This window comes from Spea bombifrons, chromosome 3, assembly GCF_027358695.1.
Source record: "Spea bombifrons isolate aSpeBom1 chromosome 3, aSpeBom1.2.pri, whole genome shotgun sequence".
Taxonomy (NCBI): Eukaryota; Metazoa; Chordata; class Amphibia; order Anura; family Pelobatidae; genus Spea; species Spea bombifrons.
Genome location: NC_071089.1, coordinates 110,898,895 through 110,920,036, shown reverse-complemented (window position 1 = coordinate 110,920,036; position 21,142 = coordinate 110,898,895). Strand labels below are relative to the sequence as shown.

Below are 21,142 nucleotides of genomic sequence, written 5' to 3'. Positions count from 1 at the left end.
GAGATTCCTGGTAGTTGGCTGTAAGATAAATTCTATGTTGTATACGTTGGCAAATATAGGCGCTTCCATGAAGTTTCTCGATGATACGATTAACCCCTTAATGACAAAGCCCGTACATGTACGAGCTCAAAATGCATTATTTTCAATGGGTTTAGGGACTGCCCATTGTCCTTAAGGGGTTAAAAAAGGTATTCTCCTGATTGCAGGGGACATGAATTTGGTTGCTGACGATCAAATAGATAGAAGTGGATAAAAAAGCAAGATTCTAATACAAAACAAACTCTCCTACTCCCAAGAAGTAAAAAGAATAAACAGGCAGAAGAATTTTTGATGATAGATGATAGTTTGAAGTTTTAGTCTGTAATGGGACTTTAAGGTGTCCCTTCAAACAGGCAACCTAATTAAATTGGGAGCCAATATAAAAGAAATAAAAGACTTGTAAGACCTCAATATAGACCTAGAAATAGCAATTTTGGAAAAGGTCAATAAACAGAGAATGTCTATATTGTTAATGGAGCAAATTAAAGAGATTCAATCAAAATAAAAACAAAACATGGGACAAACATACAATATTAGCATTTAATCAGATGGAATTTTCATTATCATAACAAAAGGAAACTCCTTTCTGATAAAATTAAATTTCAACAAATTAGTTAATCCCAGTAAATTACTTTTAATTTATTTGTAAAAATAAGTAATAAATTGAATTATTTTAAAAAAAAAAGGCATTTGCGTCACCTACCTCTATGATCTCCAACATTTCCACTCGTGTAATTTTACCATCGCCATCCAAGTCGTACATATTGAAGGCCCAGTTAAGTTTCTGTTCAAAGCTTCCCCTTGAGGTAATAGACAGAGCGCAGATAAACTCTCTAAAATCAATTGTTCCGTCCCCGTTTTTATCAAAGGTTCTAAAGGCGTGCTGGGCAAACTTTGATGCATCTCCATACGGGAAGAACTGGAGGAAAAAAAAATACAGAATTCAGTTTTAATAATATGTATAAAAGCCAAAGTACGTCAATGGAAATTCAGGAGAGATTAATGTATTTTTATAATTCCCATTAGTTTTGTGCTGAAAAATACAATTTTGGGAAGGACATTGATATCATATTATGGAACCAAATTAACTGCATCTCCAAAGATTTGTATACATTTTTTTAAGATTTCTGTAATAAGCATTGATCCGCCGATTTCTCTAATCAAATGATATTGCTTCATTACAATATACATAACAGGACAACTAAAACATGGCTTACAGGATTCAATTATGAGCAAAGACTAAAAAATGTTTTTATGTCAATAGCTTGGCAGAAGGGATGTGGACAGGAAAATGTAAATACACAAAGGGTTAAGTACAGGACAGAAGTATTAGAAAGGCTAAGACGAGTGCAGACGTTTGATGGTAGTGTATAAAACTGAGTATCCTTAGGAGTGGTAGAGGTTAATACAAGAGGAACTCAAATAGGAAAGATTCTGGATCTCACGCATGTTTAAATTCCCTCATCACTTCTGCCGGAAAGCAGTTTCACTTATGGATCACCCTTTCAGCAAACTAAAAAAAATCTTACAATACAGACGAGGCTAAGAAACAAATAATGTCAGAAAAAATGGGCAGGTCGGATTGGGTGAATGGCTCTGAATTATTTTCTTCACAAAAAAATCAAAATGCATGTTGGTTAATCATAAATTAAATAAAACAAGCCAGTCACGAAGGATAAATCGGTCACGGCCCTTGTGCGGGTCCTGAGCAGTTGAGAAAAGAGAGCCTGTAAAATAGGTTTGGATGTTTGTAAATAGGACTCAAGACTCTAAACGATATATTGAATGTACTACTGGAGAACGTATGAAATGAAGAATGCTATATTCTGGTTAAACATGAATTGTTTCTTTTATATGGTTTACGTTTAAATGTACTCGTTATTTTTGGTGGTTTTTTATTTTCCTTGAAGCAGAAAACCCCATAAAATGGAAATAATTACCATTATATTTCCGGTTGCAATAATTATATTCTAGCAGGAACCAATTATGTTAATAACAAAACCAAAAAAATATTACACGATTTTTAGGTGTAAACAATCACCAATACTTTGTGCCTCATATGTCGATCCAAGTTAGAAATAAACATTAAATATTTACAACCTGGTAACGGGCACATTTTGGGAAAAAGAATGAAAAAATAAACGATACGGGCCAACATCTTGACTGCGTTTCCTCTCAGAAAATTGTAATTGGGGCCAAGAGCTCACGGGCAGTGGCATTTTCCCTGCAGGATTTTGGAACGTGAGCTACAAAAAGCGAAGACCCACATAAAGTTATTACAGTCCACATGGCAGGTGGTAAAAATTCTGGTGCCCGGTCTGTATCTGAGGTAACCTACAGCTCTTTGTATCAAATCCTTTAGGAGAATTAACATTGAGATGCTAAAAAGCGAAGTTCAGTACGTTTTGAAACATAGCATGCCGTGCTCATCCAATATTCCTAATTTAACACTCTAATTAAAGAAAAATAAGAATAATTTTCTATATTTCCAGTTCTTGATTGGAGAACTGTCATAACCAATTTATTAATTGAGTACAATTATTTTTGAGATATTTAGTTTATTTAAATATTAAATTTACCTTATAGCTATCATATACACTTTTCCCCCTTGTAAATGCATCGAGGGACACAATCCTCTGCTATGCGTTTGCCATCTTTTCCTCGCCCCCAGCTAATTGGCTTGCAGGTGAGGTTTTTGGCCAAGCACTTCTACTGATTGCCAGCTCAATCTGAATGACAGTTCCAGGAGGTGATTAATAATAATGCATGCTACTAGAAAGTTTGTTTCGTTGTTTCTCTTTCATTCCTTCTTTCTTTCTCTTGGTCTCTTTCTTTTTTTTTTTTTTTTTTTTCCTAAAACTGTGGTTCCAAGAAACACTATGCTTTCTACCATTTGTAACATTGTAGGACCAAGCTGAAAGGGAAAGATTTTTCCGAAGTGAGTGTTTCCAATGCCAGTCAGACTCTAGTGACAGATGCTGAAACTGTTCTCTTTCTCTGCAGACCCATCTGCGTTATTCTGGCCTCTTGAAGTACTTATGCAAAAGGGTGGAGTCACTGTGCGGCCCATGGGGACAGCCTGTCCTCCTTCTTCCAATAGAAGGAAAGGGTGTATGGAGGGTCCTTTTGCAGAAGTGCTCCTGGGAGGCCAGGTTACTGGAGCGGATAGTGGGGAGAAGGGGACCAAGAAAGAAGATAGAAGAAAGAAGGCAGAAGAACAAGAAGAGGCAAGACAAGAAGAAGTTTTGAGGAAAAAGAGACGTGGACATGGAAGCGGTTGGTGGAGAAGGTAAGAAGACGTTGAAAGAGAGTGTGAGAGACTGCGAGAGAGTGTGACAGACTGAGTGAGGTTGAGTGACAATGAATTTGTCGGAATCCTTTCTTTGCCCTTGTGTTCAAGTCAGCTGGATAAAATAGAATAGTTTCTGCAGAGGGGGCTGGATTTACAGTTTTTAGAAGGAGAAATATAGTAATGTTAGACTATTTGCTCCAGTCCACCTGAAACTGAAAGTTCAGTAAAATAAATAAGGACAGAGTAGCAATTGTGGGCCTGCATGATAACCCGTGGAACTGCCTTTGGCATAAATAATAGCCATTTTTACAAACAGCCTTTGCACTCAATCATTCTAGCTTGATTCTTGCTTGTTCAATACGGTAAATGTAATTTTGTTCTCACAAAAGCAATTTTCCTTAAAAACGTATATGATATAAAACAGTGTTATTCAACGACTGCATAATGGCAAGTGGGAAATATCAGTATATGAGCCGATCCTTAAAAACAAAAAAATAGGTTAAGTAAATTTGCTGTAAGGAAGAAACACTCCCTGAATACACAACAGCCAGTCGGTGGATCACACATACTGGAAGTATGTGATTCTAGTGGCGTTTGAAAAGTGGTGTTATCACCATAGCAACCAACAACATTGGTGATAAAATTACTTTTTGCGCTAGAATCTCCTTTTTAATCATAAATAATAAGGAAACCGGACAACCGAATGCAAAATAATTACTTTATAATAATTACTTTTTTGTTAATATTACTCAGTGGATGCCCAGTAGAGTGATTTTAATGTCCTTAGTATTCTCTTAGCATATACACAATGTAAATGGCAGGATACCACACAAAACAATGTGCAGCAATGTGCTGCCGTTCCCAGAAGTAAAGTAAACTGCAAAACTATTGACTCATATTAATATTATGAGCTGCCAGACTTGTGCATTCAGATTCATACGAATTGCAAAGTTACTGAATTTTTATACAAAGCCCTGAAAACAAGGCCAGACCCCTCAAGAATTGCACAGAACGAAGCTGAAAGCATTGGTCCACATTCACTCACACTCTTATTCTCGTTCACTCTTTCTCATGCTCTCTAAACGTTTCTCTGCCAACCACTTCTGCTTCTGCAGACTACTTCCACTTCCACATCTTCTTCTGCATCTTCTTAAACTTGTATCTTCTACCTCTTCTCTATTCTATCTTGATCTTCAATTCTTAATCTGGTATCTTCTTTCTTCATCCGCATCTCTGCGGACATAACCCAGCAACTTCTGCCAAAATGGTGGCAATGCGGTGTCGTCCTCCCAGATCTTCCATTCAGGGGAAAGTCATTGCATGTGCTTCCATATTGCCCCCAGTTCATGAGCAGATGTCACCTTAAGCGCCACCATATTGCCCTCAGCTGGCGCTTTCAGTGACGTCTTCTTTCACGATTTCACTACAGTGCCGCCATTTTCACAGATGTTGCCTTGTTATGTCAGCGGAGATGCGAACGATTGAAGATGGAATAAAGCGAGAAGATAGAAGATGAAGAAGCTGAAGAAGTGGGGGATGATGCAGAAGCGGAAGTGGTCGACACACAAGGTAGGGAAACATTTGGAGACTGTGAGAGAGTGAGAGAGAGTGAATATGGGTACCAGGCAATGAATTTCGATCCCAAATTAAAAATGCCCTCCTAATTTGTGGCCGAACTGAACAGGCAGGGAACATCATTTGTTGCCCGAAAATAAATGGGCCCAAAACGAACTGAAAAAAAAACTCAGAATCGTTTTTGGCTCATTTGTACATGCCTACTGGGTACTATTTGGGACATTTCAGGTGCAGAGTTTGGACAGGGAGTGGACAAACACCATTCCTCTGTCCAGGGAAAGAGGAAAGTGACCCAGAGACTCCAAGTCAAACTCGAGAAGTTCCCAGGTACGTCTTTTTACACATAACCCTAATAGACTTTGTTGCATAAATAACTAAATACTTAAATCTGATTATGTAATTCTTGTTTAATGTGCCAGTTTCCAATTCTGCATTTGTATTCATGCCAATCTCTAAGCTCCAGAAGTATGTCATGATTCAATGAGGATATTAATATACTTCAATTGAGATTAAATACATGCCAAGCCTTTCTGCTTCACTTGAACGAACAGAAACATGTCCTCTCATTATCTTCCTTTGTGTGTTCCAACGTGTGTGAAGTCCCATGTAAAATTATAATTATACTCCTTTGTATTATTTAATGAAGCATTAAAGCTGTAACTATTTTCTAATATAAAAGCCATACCTGATAACATTTAATTGGATAAACAGCTTGGATAACAATTATAAATGTCTTTGTTTAAAAATGTTTTCATAAATAAACACTGAAAGTCGAGTAAGAACAGGTATCGGCTGCTCATATAGTTCTCTGTTTCTTACCTGACTAGACTTTCTGCATCTGATTGAGGGCAAGAGCGTACGTAGAGTATTTGGCACCCGGGGTGCATCCTGTATGTGGCACCTCCCCCCCCACACACACAATTAACGTTGGCAAGAATATTGATTTCACAAATTTGTAAACTGTATGTCAACTTGAAAAAAACTAGAAATCTGAAAAAGTAAATTATTAACTTAAATTAAAATAGTTTAAATAAATAATATTTTACTGAAAAGATATGGAACAGCATAACTCCTATCACTATATACTGAGCCAAACACTGATGGTGGTACAGTGTAACTCCCACAACTATACACCAGGCCAGACGGTGACGGTAGTGCAGCATAACTCCCATCACTATACACTAAGCCAGACATTGAGATGGTAGGCCTCTGCCCCTAAAACAGCCTGCCCGTGCCACCTCTCCCCTTGAAGCAGCCTGCCTGTGCCACCTCTGCCCCTGAAGCAGCCTGCTTGTGCCACCTCTGCCCCTTTAGCAGGCTGCTTGTGCCACCTCTGCCCCTGAAGCAGCCTGCCTTTGCCACCTCAGGCCTCTTATAAAAATCAAATGCTTTTTCAGCTTATGGAGTATTCCAGAGCCCTTTAGTGGTACCAACGTATAGGGTAGTAATATGGCCTACATCAGGGTCACCATTTGAAATATTCTGCCCCTGTCACCACCCGAATAGGACGTCATTTCAGAGGGAGTGGCCTTGGTCGGCACTGCATCTGAGTTATTACAAATAATCCACGGTATTGTTAACCACAGACAGTATGATAAGGTGTTTGTCTAGTAGATTGGGCGGAAAAAACACACACAAGTATTATGCAAAAAATAGAAGTGTTTTAAGGAAGAAAATGTGTATTCAATGAGAACCGAGCAGTAGCACCATACATTAAAAAATAAAAATACAATTTTGGCGACTAGATTGTACCCCTAAAATAGCTGGTTAAAAACCAGGCTATTGTTTAACTATTTCAGTAAATTTTAGGAAAATACTGCTGGCAAAATACAAGAGAACACGGTCAGAATAAATACTTCTCTTAAAGCCACTGCTGTGTGTTGGCGTTGTGCGTCTTGAATGCCGGATCTGCCGTGTTAAAAAGGTCTAAGAACAGTGTTTTCTCTCATTATGGGGAAAAAAACCTTTTTCAGTTGCTTCTGTGTCTTTTTCACGTAGCAGAAGATTTTGCTATAAATGTGCCCTGCTGGTAGCAGGTTCAGGTTTAAATCACATAGCAACCACTTCTAAGCTTTCCGCTTGCTTTCATCTCCAGCCGACGGGGCTGTAAGGAGCAGCGCGGGAAGATGCTATGTCTGCCTAGCGGGCCTTAAGCACTGACTGTTACTTCTTTCACTTGTTTAGCGAACGCTGTGAGAATAACAATGTAGCAAATGCTACCAAAGTTTGCCTTTAACCAACTGCTCAAATCCCAGATTTTTGTTTTATTTAAATTTTTTTAATGCAAGACTTTTAACCATTACCTGCCCACACCAAAAAAAAGCTTGCAGAGGAATTCACAAATCCTACTGGAATGGGTGCATTTTTAGAATTCTGAACTCCCTCAACATATATATATGTATATATATATATATCATATTTTCACTTTTTATGCCCTCAACCCATAGATCCTAGCCATTGTATGCCTCAGCTGTCCTCACATTCCCTTTAATCACCAAAATAACCTGAAATCTTATTTGATCGCTTTTCAAAGGCATCCGTCAAGCAGAATCTTTCGGGTGAATTCCTCCGGACCGCCGGGAGGTTCTCAGTGTTTGGGGGTTACAGGACATGGTTTCGGGTTCCTCAATCCTTCCTGTTCCAACGGATCATGGTACATTATATAAGTAAAAAGGACACACACGTTAATACAATTTGCATTGCACAGCCATCTGTGTTAATAATGTTGGCATTTCGGCATCTGTTGTATTGAAATCCGTCAGAAAAACATCCCCAGCAAAACTTGCACGGGAAGCACAACATGTCTAATTTGTAATATTCGGATTTCTAGTCCTCTGCTCTCTCTATTTATAACTTATTCTGTCCGCAGATGTTGCTTTCATCTCCCCGCTCACTACCTGAAACTGTCACTGTATATCAGGCTCATCTCGTCAACAAATTCGCTTCTCATGCCCGTGATTTTATCTGATTTCTGTTAAGTTACTCTGCCAGTTAGAATTCTTAAAGCAATCTTTTTAAATCCCACCATTAAGGGTTCCTTTTAAGGTAAAACTTCCATTTTAATAATTGTGTTTTATATTAGAAGGATGATTTAAAGAATGTGGACAAAAGGGCACTAAATACCCCAAATTATTATTTGTATTATTATTATTATTTAATTTACATATTCCTCAAGGCTGTACAGAATAAAATAGTTCTGATTTTTAAGGGAAAGTTAAAAATAATAATGCTATATGGCAGGGGTGTCCAAGGTTTTTCTGCAGTGCGCCACTTCATCAGAATTGTATACGTGCGGGGGCCGCACTCATTTTTCACTGTGAGAAAATATGTCCTTTAATAAAATATGCAGATTAAAATAAAGTAAACGACACAAAACCTTTACTTTTCCTCTCACTGATTTCTGGGCCTAGAAAGTGTTGTGACTACAAATTCAGGAAACTTCTGGACCAAAACATTCACTTAGCCAAAACTGAAAATGACCCCCACCTTAAAAAATAATAATAAAAACTCACATTTTTAATAAAAGTAGGTAACACACCACAATTGGACAAAAAAAAAATAGCAAATTACTTGGCATGATAGGAGAGTGATTGTTAACAGCAATCACACTCCTATCATACCCAGGCAACGAGTAAATGCTGGTACCTAGGCATGATGTGACTGTGCTTGCTGTGCTTGCTGTTAGCAGCACTTACACATCCAACCAGTAAATGCTGGAACCTAGGCATGATGGGACTGTGATTGCTGTTAGCAATCACACTCCTATCATGCCAAGTCAGCCAGTACATGCTGGCACAGGGTGGCTGTAAGTGATGTGCAGACCCCAAACTGCTGGCAGCATCAATACACAAGGGGGGCAGCTAGCTAGGTTTCAGCATGTACTGGCTGACTTAGCAATCACACTCCTATCATGCCAACAGCAATCACAGTCCCATCGTGCCTAGGTTCCAGCACTTACACATCCATGCTATCACACACACACTCATTCATTCATATACTCATTCATTCACAGATTCATTCCCTCAATCACGCATACTCATTCAAACACCCTCCCCCACCCCCTTACCTGCACTGCAGCTCCTCCGCTCACAGACTTCAGCAGGGGGCGCGGCCTCCCTCTGCGTTCTCTGGTACTGCACAGAGGAAGCAGGACTGGAGCAGAGTCATGTGATGTCACATGAACTCTGCTGGGTTCCGCTTCCTCTTTGCAGTACAAAAGACCCTCCCACCGGTAAGTAGCAGGGCTGCATGTTGGACGCCCCTGCTATATGGTAAAGTTTGGCTGAACATACTTGCTGCATGGAAAATGGGATGGTGGATGAGAAAGGGGCAAATTCGTATTGGGGGTTCTGTAGGACCAGCAATGCATTTGCAAGGCATCACCATATAAATTTAAAGGGACCACACACATTAAAGTGCATAACATGGCTGGAGGATCTCTTTACAAATAGAAGAAGAATGCTATACATATAAGGTGGGCTAATAGTGTTATTTAAATCAGTAAACACCATTACTTAGGTTTATTGACTTGGAAATTGGAAAAATCTCTCAGCTCTAACTCCTTCTAATGTATATAGATAAAGGGAAGCTGAACATAAGGTGCATATTCCTTTAAGCGATGCATTGGATGAGGCAGCACACTATGTTGGACTAAAGCCCACATCATCCTCAGCCATGAAAATTTACAGCAGCCCAAAAAGTTCCCGATACGTTCTCTCCCGGCTAGATGTGACGGCGTTTCTCGTTTAATTTGCTCATGCCATATGTTCTCTGTTTTGTGATGCGTCAGAGGTTGTTATGCTGCTCCTTCCATGCTGACTTAACCCGAGAAAATAAGGCTTGCTCCTCGGTACAGCTTTAATCACACCGCCAGATGTCAGAAAGGGGTCAGAAGAATCTCAAGGTCCATAAATGACCCACAAGACTGGAGAAGGAAAAAAAAATCTGCATTTCCATCTGGTCTGTGTAAAGATTAAGAACGGCGAATGACACTAGTCTCCGCAATAGCAATTCTCTAAGAAAATAGAGAAGAACTAATGGAACATATTTTGGTTGCACAAATAGCAATTTGGATAATACTTTTTTGACAAAAATAAAAAAATAAAATAAAATAGGCACAAAAAGAAAATCTCAGCATCAGCAACTCTCTGTAATATTTGGTATTAATCATTTCCACCGAGTAGCCGTGAGATATTGATTGGCAAGTGTAGCTCATACAGAAGAAGTAGGTTGACCATCGCTGGATGAGCCTCGCTCTGATCTAATTAAAAAACAATTGAAAATCAATTAATTTACTGCTTGCTAAGGTCTCGCTCCCCACAGTTTACCTGAAAGAAACACTTTCTGTACATTTGCATTTATTAAGCTGCTCTGTGAAAGTTGATGATCTGAATATAATGCAGTATCAGGCAAAATTACCTTTCTTTTACAATTTCACCCGGAAACATATGTACACATATAAAAAAACCTATATATATTATATAAATATATGTTTTTACATACATATATATATATATATATATATATATATATTAAATTAAATGAATCAGGGCACACAGTAATGTTCTCAGCTCAATACATTGAAACTTAATACCGATATTGTAAAGACTAGTGCGTATACATAGAGTTCCATATTTCAAGGACACTGCAGGAGCATAGCTGCCAACAGCCCCAATTTACTGAGATGCTAGGCATATGTCCCACTATCTGGTGTCCCAATAAACATTTTGTTTAGTGGGACCATTAGAACTTTGGTACAGTGGTGTATTCTGGTTTTACATGATCAGGATCAGGTATCGCTCAACAGACTGGTTAAAAAGGGGATCGCTAATTATTATTATTATTTAATGTTTTATATAGTGCCATCAACTTCTGTAGCGCTGTACAGCAGGTAGACAGGATATAAATAGTATGTAACATAACAAATTGACTTACAGAGACAACAGGTGAGGGGGGTCCTGCTCAAAGGAGCTTACAATCTAGAGATTTCTCCAATTGGCCGATTAACACTATGGAGTATACTTCTGCCCGGGCCACATGTCCTTGTATAGGGATGTTTGCTTAATGGCTGGTGGTGCTACCCTCGCTTAGGCCTAGGACAGCAGCAAAGATTATTACGCCGCTAAACCTGTATGAGTCAGGCACTGCGTTATATATATATTTATATATATATATATACACCCAGTTGTTTTAAACACAGAGCACAAACAGTTAATGGGCTGCTACCTCTTAGACCTAATATCAAGCAGAGTGAATATATAAACCTACTGCCTCTGGAACAGCTGAGGGCTTTCTGAGCCTTAATCCAACAATTTACAAGATATGGACTGCTACTATTACAAAATTCAGTTTTCAATGGTTTAAAAGTGTAAGTGCAAAGAGGATCAAAAAAAGATCGCGAGCAAACTCAAGGGTCATTTGCTAAGCAACAAAGTAATATCTGACAGCTATATTAAGGCCTTAGAGGGTTATTAAGTGTGTTGGCTGTGGCTTTCTCCCCGCTTACATTGCTTTTAATGTTTGCAAGACTAGTCTTTAGACGATAACACAGTGGAGTATAAACCCGACGATCTGTATACCAAAAGAGTATCAATGAGGACAACCAATCCTGATATTATAATAAATATCAAACCTCTAATAAGTGCTGACCATGTGACTCTCCAATTTATGATAGACCACCATGTTCACAAAAGACCTGTGGATTATAAATCAATATTTTATGAAGACAACTATTATTGTTAAATACGATATATCACATCACAATACAAAGAAAACAGAAAGGAAATATCTGTACAGAGGAATTCTGAAAAAGCATTTTTTTGGTTACCATGGAGAAATTCCATATTTACATAATGCCCCATATTTATATTATGTTTCAGCAAATATTTATGTTGAAGAACATAAGAGAATCCGATGATTAACACGTGCAGAAGATTTGGGCATATGATCCAAGTCCAAAAAAACCTTCAAAACTTTATTTACCCTGTCTTTGCTTATATGGAATCTATGGTCCATCATGAAACCAGAAATGATATAGAATCCATATAGCTGACTCACAGGACAGATAGCTTATACATCACATCAGCCAAACAGTCAAGTCTGTACTATTTGACTCCACAAACAGCTCTGGCCTTCTTACACATTGGGCACATTCCTGGGGGGCCACTGGCCACATGAGCCCTATACTCAGCCGATTTGCCGCTTCTCTGGTAAAGTGCCGGGCTGCCTCATGATTGACAGCCTGGCCCTGCCTACAAATGTTCATATTTATTATTTGCATAGCGTGCATGACCAATTGATTAGTAAAGGTCTCGCCTCAGAAGAGGACATGAACAAAGACTCAGCAACAGATGATACCTGTGTGTTTGTTATCATGGTGTAAAATACTGCAGGTAAGAATAGGTGTAAAAAGAAGAGGACACTCAAAAAGTCAACACAACAAGCATGCATACCATACCAGTAGTAAATTTAGTATATTGCATGTATATTAAGTCGCCACAATTTCTGTCTCATTCCCACCTAACACATTGCAAAATCAGCACCGAGGCTCTAGAATAGACGCATGGCTTTGATCCAACCTGTTGTTGGTAGGTGAATGAATATATATTGTGACAGGGAACAGGGCATGGTGGTGGATAACATGTACATTTCTCACAAAATACTGCAGTGCAATGTATTCGATAACCCCAGGGAGAATGTTTTGTTACCAACAAAATAATGGTAATGTTGTAGTTGTGTTTGGGTCCCTGGGGTGGAGCATTTGGAGAGAAGGGAGGGCCAGTGCTCCACTCCACAGTTTACTTGCAGCAGGTGATGAAGCCAGTCCAGGAGTTCTGGTTCTCTCAGATTGTTACTCACCTGTTACCAATGAGCAGCAGGGGGCTGCTACAAAAAGGAGCCCTGTGAGTTATTCAGGTGAGAAACATACAAGCAGTGAGTGAGACTGCATTTTCTCCTAACAAATCTGCTGAACGGTTCCTAAACGAAAAAGGTCTGTGCTAAATGTTTTTGTTGGTAGCGGGTAAGCTGTCCAACGATAGTTAGTTGCTGTTTGTCAGTAAGTGCTCAGAGAGCAAGGCTTTTCTTTTTGTTTGTTTTATTTATGTTTGTTTACAGACCTTTTAATAAAAAGGACTACAATTCTAAAAATAATTTAGCCTTATGTGGTATTTCAAACCTTAAGACTGTGTGGTTACATGATCCCAGCTCACATATGGTGGAGAATGCCGGTACCACATTGATAGTCTGGAAAAGGAAACAATACCACAAAACATAAACATGGAGGATGTTATTAAGGCTTTACTACAGGCAGCAGCCACACAGCAACAAGCTACAACTGCCCAGCAACAAGCTACAACTGTCCAGCAAGAAAATATTACAGTCTTGCAGCAACTGGTGCTTGCACAGAAAGAGGAGCAACAAAATGTCACTCGTGCCATGCAGCAGGAGATCCAGGGCCTATCTGAGAGGCTGGCCAGGTATACTGCAGAAGTGCCACATAGTTCTAAGACTCTGGGAGTGAGTAACTATTTGCAAAAGATGGTGGCTACAGATGATGTAGAGGCTTACCTGACGGCTTTTGAAAGGACAGCTGAAAGAGAACGTTGGCCTGAATCTGAATGGGCAAGCCTTTTAGCACCGTTCCTGAGTGGAGAGCCTCAAAAGGCATATTATGATTTGGAGCCTGCAGAAGCCTGTGACTACGGTAAACTGAAAGCAGAAATTTTGGCCCGCCTGGGAGTCACGATAGCGGTTCGGGCCCAGAGATTTCACTCCTGGATTTATAATCAAGACAAAGCGGTACGGTCACAAATGTTTGATTTAATACATCTGGCCAGGAAATGGTTACAGCCAGAGGTTAACTCATCTAGCCACATCGTGGAACAGCTTGTGATGGACCGGTTCCTGAGAGGATTGCCTGTTTCCCTAAGGCGGTGGGTCAGCCAGAGTGATCCTAAAACTGCTGATGAACTAGTTGCCTTGGTGGAACGGTATGTGACAGCTGGAGAATTTTTGCAACTCCCTAACCAGGAGAGACTTAGGACCCCGAAGATCCAGAGTCCCAGTAAGTTTGGTAAGACTGATCCAGGGAAAAGGGGGTCTCGGGAGGAGCAGATGGGGTTTTACAACCCAAGGGACACTACAGCAAAAGGCAGGAATTTTGTGAGGCTGGAAGAGACCACACCATCCTCAAGAATAATGCCTAATTATACAATTAAGTGTTTTCAGTGCAAAGAATATGGACATATTGCAAAAGACTGTCCTGAGAATGTTGTTGCAATGGAATGTAATGTTGGTGATCAGTGGGGTGCTTATTCACTTTTCTCTCGCTCCGTATATACTGTCACACAAAATGAGTGTCTGAAGGGCCATCCCTGGTGTACTTTAAAGGTAGAGGGAAAAGAAGTACATGCTTTACTAGATTCGGGGAGTATGGTTACACTTCTAGACCAGAGTCTGTTAAAAAACACTCCAATAGATGACTCCCAGAATCTAGAGGTTGCCTGTATACATGGGGACATACACCAGTACCCCACTGCTGAGGTGATTATTGAAATGCAAAGTGGTACTGTAAATCATAGAGTTGGTCTAGTGAATGGATTAGTCCATGAAATGATAGTGGGCAGGGATTTTCCTTATTTTTTGACTTTATGGACAACTGCTGAAAGGGTTAACTCGGTACCAGTAGAGGGCGCTGTTAGTGACTTTCCCTTTTCAGATTTATTGGGGGATGACTTGGACAGAGAAGCTGCTGCTAGGAACAAGCCTTTAAACCCTATTGAAACCCTAGTGGGTAGTAACACTGAGCAGAGTGAGGCAGGTCCTTCTAATATCACGGAGCCTGATGTAGAATTGACTGACCTAGAAGGTAACCTGGGTAACTTCAGAGCTGCACAGTGGGAGGACCCCACTTTATCTGGGGCAAGAAACCAGATCACTATGAGGAATGGGACCCCTGTTAATCCTGGAAAAACCCTGACTTATCCATACTTTGAGGTAGAAAATGATTTACTGTATAGAGTTGAGAAATTAGAGGCGGTTAAACAACTATTGGTACCCCAGGCATACCGACCCACAGTATTAAATCTTGCACACAGCCATATTCTGGGAGGGCACCTAGGGGTTGAAAAAACAAAAGAGAGAATCCTCAGGAGATTTTATTGGCCAGGTGTAATGGCGTCAATTACAAATTATTGTTCCTCCTGTCCTGATTGCCAGTTAACTGCCCCTCTTACAGCGTACCGTAGTCCATTAGTGCCCTTACCTATTATAGAGGTTCCATTTGAACGCATTGGTATGGACTTTGTGGGCCCTCTTGTAAAATCTGCCAGAGGACACCAGTACATATTGGTAATAGTAGACTATGCTACGCGTTACCCTGAAGCAATACCTATGCGTACAACTTCAGCAAAAGCTATTGCTAAGGAACTAATGTTCATGTTCAGCCGAGTTGGGATTCCCAAGGAAATACTGACAGACCAGGGAACTCCATTCATGTCCCGAGTTACAAAAGAATTATGTAATCTCCTTCGTATAAAGCAATTGAAAACTTCAGTATATCACCCACAAACGGATGGTTTGGTGGAAAGATTCAATAAAACCCTAAAGTCTATGCTTAGAAAGGCCATTGATAAAGATGGGAAAAACTGGGACTGCCTTTTGCCTTATTTAATGTTTGCTATTAGAGAAGTCCCTCAAGCCTCTACTGGGTTTTCTCCTTTTGAACTCTTGTATGGTAGACACCCTAGAGGATTGCTAGATATAGCCAAAGAGACTTGGGAACATGAGTCTACACCACACAAGAGCATCATAGAGCATGTAAATCAGATGCAGGAACGGATGACAGCCATTATGCCCATTGTTAGAGAACACATGAAGAATGCCCAACAACGTCAGCAGACTAGCTACAATAAAAATGCCAGAGTCCGCACGTTTAAACCAGGAGATAGAGTGCTAGTTTTGGTTCCTACTGTAGAGAACAAATTCCTAGCAACGTGGCATGGACCTTATGAAGTCATTGAGAAAGTGGGAGTAGTGAATTATAAAGTAAGACAGCCTGGAAGACGAAAGGAGGTACAAATTTACCACGTGAATCTACTTAAGCCATGGAAAGAAAGAGACGTGCTTGTGACCACAGAAGCATCAAACCACCCTCCAAAGGATAATGACCCTGCTGTCATTATATCCGAAACCCTGACTATACATCAGAAGAGGGAGGTAAAAGACTTTATTAGATTAAATAAAGATGTTTTCTCCACAGTTCCAGGGAGAACTGCTGTAATAAAACATGATATTGTCACCGAACCAGGGAAAAGGATTCATCTTAAGCCGTATAGAATACCAGAAGCTCGTAGAGAAGCAATCAAAGAAGAGGTGAAGAAAATGTTGGACCTTGGGGTAATCGAAGAATCCCAAAGTGACTGGTGTAGCCCAATTGTGCTTGTACCAAAGCCTGATGGTACAATCAGATTTTGCAATGATTACCGGAAACTTAACACAATATCCAAGTTTGATGCATATCCCATGCCGAGGGTTGACGAACTTGTGGAAAGACTTGGGAAAGCCCGGTATCTCACCACACTGGATCTAACCAAAGGCTATTGGCAAGTGCCCCTCACAGACCGGGCAAAGGAAATAACTGCTTTTTCTACTCCAGATGGACTTTTTCAATATAAAGTATTACCTTTTGGTTTACATGGGGCTCCAGCAACATTTCAAAGAATGATGGACCGAATCCTAAAACCACATACCCTTTACGCAGCGGCTTACTTGGATGATGTGGTTATACACAGTGAAGATTGGGAGTCTCACTTACCAAAAGTGCAGGCCGTCCTTAATTCCATACGAAATGCTGGCCTGACGGCAAACCCTAGTAAGTGTACTATTGGCCTAGAGGAGGCTAAGTATCTAGGGTATTCCATTGGGCGAGGGTTAGTCAAGCCACAACTTGCTAAAATTGAAGCCATACGGAATTGGCCACGGCCATTGACTAAGAAACAGGTCAGAACATTCCTTGGTCTTATTGGCTATTACAGGAGATTTATTTCCAACTTTGCAACTATTGCTGGTCCCTTAACTGATCTCACAAAAGCTAAAGCCCCTGTCATGGTAAAGTGGTCCCCTGAAGCTGAACAAGCATTTCAAAGTCTCAAGGAAGCTATTTGCATTCAACCTGTACTGGTCACACCGAATTTTTCAAAGGAATTCATCCTACAAACCGATGCATCTGATGTAGGATTGGGAGCAGTGCTTTCCCAGGTAACTCAAGATGAAGAGCACCCAATCTTATACCTAAGTAGGAAACTTCAACCCAGAGAAAAGAATTATTCCATAGTGGAGAAGGAATGTTTAGCTATTAAATGGGCTGTTGAAACTCTGAAATACTATTTGTTGGGCAGAAGGTTTAAGCTAGTGACCGATCACGCACCACTAACTTGGATGAGTCAAAACAAGGAGAAAACGCTGGTTCCTTAGTTTACAACCCTATCATTTCTCGTTAGAGCACAGGGCAGGCTCTAAACAGGGTAATGCTGATGGTCTTTCACGTAAACATTCACTTATGACCGTGGTCGCTCACCCCACAAGGTTTGAGCTGGGGGGGAGGATGTGTGACAGGGAACAGGGCATGGTGGTGGATAACATGTACATTTCTCACAAAATACTGCAGTGCAATGTATTCGATAACCCCAGGGAGAATGTTTTGTTACCAACAAAATAATGGTAATGTTGTAGTTGTGTTTGGGTCCCTGGGGTGGAGCATTTGGAGAGAAGGGAGGGCCAGTGCTCCACTCCACAGTTTACTTGCAGCAGGTGATGAAGCCAGTCCAGGAGTTCTGGTTCTCTCAGATTGTTACTCACCTGTTACCAATGAGCAGCAGGGGGCTGCTACAAAAAGGAGCCCTGTGAGTTATTCAGGTGAGAAACATACAAGCAGTGAGTGAGACTGCATTTTCTCCTAACAAATCTGCTGAACGGTTCCTAAACGAAAAAGGTCTGTGCTAAATGTTTTTGTTGGTAGCGGGTAAGCTGTCCAACGATAGTTAGTTGCTGTTTGTCAGTAAGTGCTCAGAGAGCAAGGCTTTTCTTTTTGTTTGTTTTATTTATGTTTGTTTACAGACCTTTTAATAAAAAGGACTACAATTCTAAAAATAATTTAGCCTTATGTGGTATTTCAAACCTTAAGACTGTGTGGTTACATGATCCCAGCTCACAATATATATATATATATATATATACTATATATATATATATATATATATATACTATATATATATATATATATATATATATATATATATATATATATATATATATATATATATATATATACATATGAGGGCATGTAGTGGGATTTTGTTCAATTTTAAATAGTCTGATCACTACTTTTCAAAATAAATCAATGTAATGAAAACTGATCTTCTCTATAGTGCCTTGTTTATCTGCAATGAGATTGTCCTGGTTAGCATGAAACTCTTTGTATCAAAGTGAAAGTTATATTGATTTGTTCTTGTTTAATTCTTTTGATGTTGTAATGGTTTTTTTTCCCATGTTGATTTGCTATTAAGTAAATCACTAAGACTCCCTTTAATTACAACAGGCTTTACTTGTTTATCTTGTTTACTTTGTATCATGTATCTTCACACAGACTATCTGCCGATGGGAACGGGGATTATGCAGCTTTCTCTGTATTTTACAGGTAGATACACAGAATAAATAGTTAACAAAATGGGGAGAAAAAATCTGTTTTTTTTTATAATGGTAGAATTTTAACTGTTTGAAATGAACTGCTTGTTTAAAATACCGTATGTATTATTGATGCTGTACCTTGGATGTCAGAACACGCGATCATATGCTTTTATAGTGTCATTAAAATGTGTATTTCTATCCAGGCCCGGACTGGGACAAAAAATAGGCCCGGGCATTTCAGGCTGAGCAGCCCATTTTTTATGAAAAAACATATATGTACATACACATACATAATACTTGGTCATTCAACATGGGAAGCCTGAAGCCACAATTTAGTGCGACTAATCCTTGAAATAAATATTATAGAGTAAATAACACAATACCTTATCTTTTCCACTAAATGATTTCAGGGCCTTGAATGTTTTGTTCCCTGAAGTCACTTCAAATTCAGGAGGGTGTTTTATCTCTGGATAAGTAAAAATGAAATAGTTCCTACTGTCAATTAAGGACACAGATAAGCAAACACACACCAGGACAGGCTTTTCCACACCGACACCAAGACACACACCAGGACAGGCTCTGCCACACCGACACCCAAACACACACCAGGACAGGCTCTGCCACACTGACTTCCAAACACACACATACCAAGACAGGCTCTGCCACACCGACATCCAAACACACACACCAGGACAGTTAAAGAAAGAAGAAATGGTTCAGCACTCAACTCCCAGGAAGCTGGGAGCTAGCAGGAAAAAGGGCAAAACAAAAACAGGAAGCATAACAAAAATAGCAACGTTTCGGCCAAACAGGGCCTTTTGAGCTTGACAAAGGCCCTGTTTGGCCGAAACGTTGCTTTCTTGTTTTGCTTTCTTTGAATAAAGTAACCTAAGGATTGGAAGCTGATTGGAGTGCTGGGGTTCTTTTCTGTGTTCGTACACACACCAGGACAGGCTCTGCCACACCAACACCCAAACACACACACACACACACACACACTAGGACAGGCTCTACCACACTGACACCCGAACACACACATCAGGACAGGCTCTGCCACACTGACACCCAGACACACACATCAGGACAGGCTCTGCTACACTGACACCCAGACACACACACCAGGACAGGCTCTGTCGCACCGACACCCAAACACACACACCAGGACAGGCTCTGTCACACCAACACCCATATACACACACACACACCAGGACAGGCTCTGCCACACCGACACACACACACACACACACCAGGACAGGCTCTGCCACACGACACCCAAACACACACACAACAGGACAGGCTCTGCCACACTGACACCCAATCACACACACCAGGACAGGCTATGCCACACTGACACCCTCATCCGGAGGGTTTCCACGGACGGTTTCACTCAGCCTGCCTGTGGCATCTTTGCCCCCATAACAGCCTGCCTGTGGGAACTTTGCCACCAAAACAGCCTGCCTGTGGCATCTTTGCCACCAAAACAGCCTGCCCGTGGCAACTTTGCCACCAAAACAGCCTGCCCGTGGCAACTTTGCCACCAAAACAGCCTGCCCGTGGCAACTTTGCCACCAAAACAACCTGCCTGTGGCAACTTTGCCACCAAAACAGCCTGCCTGTGGCAACTTTGCCACCAAAACAGCCTGCCTGTGGCATCTTTGCCACCAAAACAGCCTGCCTGTGGCATCTTTGCCCCCCCTACACATCCATGCTATCACACACACATATTCATTCACTCGTTCACAAATATTTATTCACTAATTCACAGATAATCATTCACTCATTCAGATATTCATTCATACATTGATACTCATTAATTCCCTCATTCAGATACTCATTTACATATACTCATTCACAAACATTCATTCACTCACTCCTTCACAGATACTCATTAATTCTCTCTTTCATTCAATCTCACATACTCCATACAGCCTCCCTCACCCCCTTACCTGGACTCATGATGTACGCGCCGCTCGCAGACTTCCGCGGATCTGTACAGGGGAAGCAGACGCACAGCAGGGTCATGTGGCGTACGTGACGTACGTACGTCACATGGCTCCGTTCCGTTGGATTCCTGCGTCCCCCTGGCAGTGGAAGGGACGCTGCTCGCGCGCGTCTGCCAGGTAAGTAGCAGACCTGGTCGCGGTTGCTGCGGGCTTAAGGGGCGGGTGCCCCTTTTGCCCTGCGTTAAGGACGGCCGCATAGGCCCAGTCAATCCGGTCCTGACTGGGCCTATTTTAAGGTAGGGGCCTGGAGCTGCAGCTCCATTAGCCCCTAAATCAATCCGACCCGGCCGTGGCTCTGTCCCGGCCCGGCCCACCGGGCAAATGCCCGGTGTGCCCGATGGCCAGTCCGGGCCTGTTTCTATCTATTCCACCTTTTGCACTTTACGTGTTCTTTCCCTCTCCCAGATATTCTCTGGGCACCTGTAGTCAGGTAAATCCTAGTACATGTGGAGTCCATGAAACTTCGCTAAGTAAGAGCAGAGATGGCCCATGTAGCACCATTAAATAATAAATTAATATATGTTGGCCATCTTGGGGTCTCCACTCC

General features: G+C 40.9%; 1 protein-coding gene across 2 annotated transcripts in view; it reads right to left on the bottom strand.

Annotated features, from left to right (window-relative positions):
- The window catches only part of VSNL1 (visinin like 1), a 93,378-nt gene that overhangs the window by 6,806 nt on the left and 65,430 nt on the right, over positions 1-21,142 (bottom strand). For both annotated transcript variants that reach the window (XM_053458769.1, XM_053458768.1), the window contains exon 3: positions 743-958. In XM_053458769.1, the coding sequence (XP_053314744.1) occupies positions 743-958 (216 nt within the window). The remainder of the gene's footprint in view (positions 1-742; positions 959-21,142) is intronic.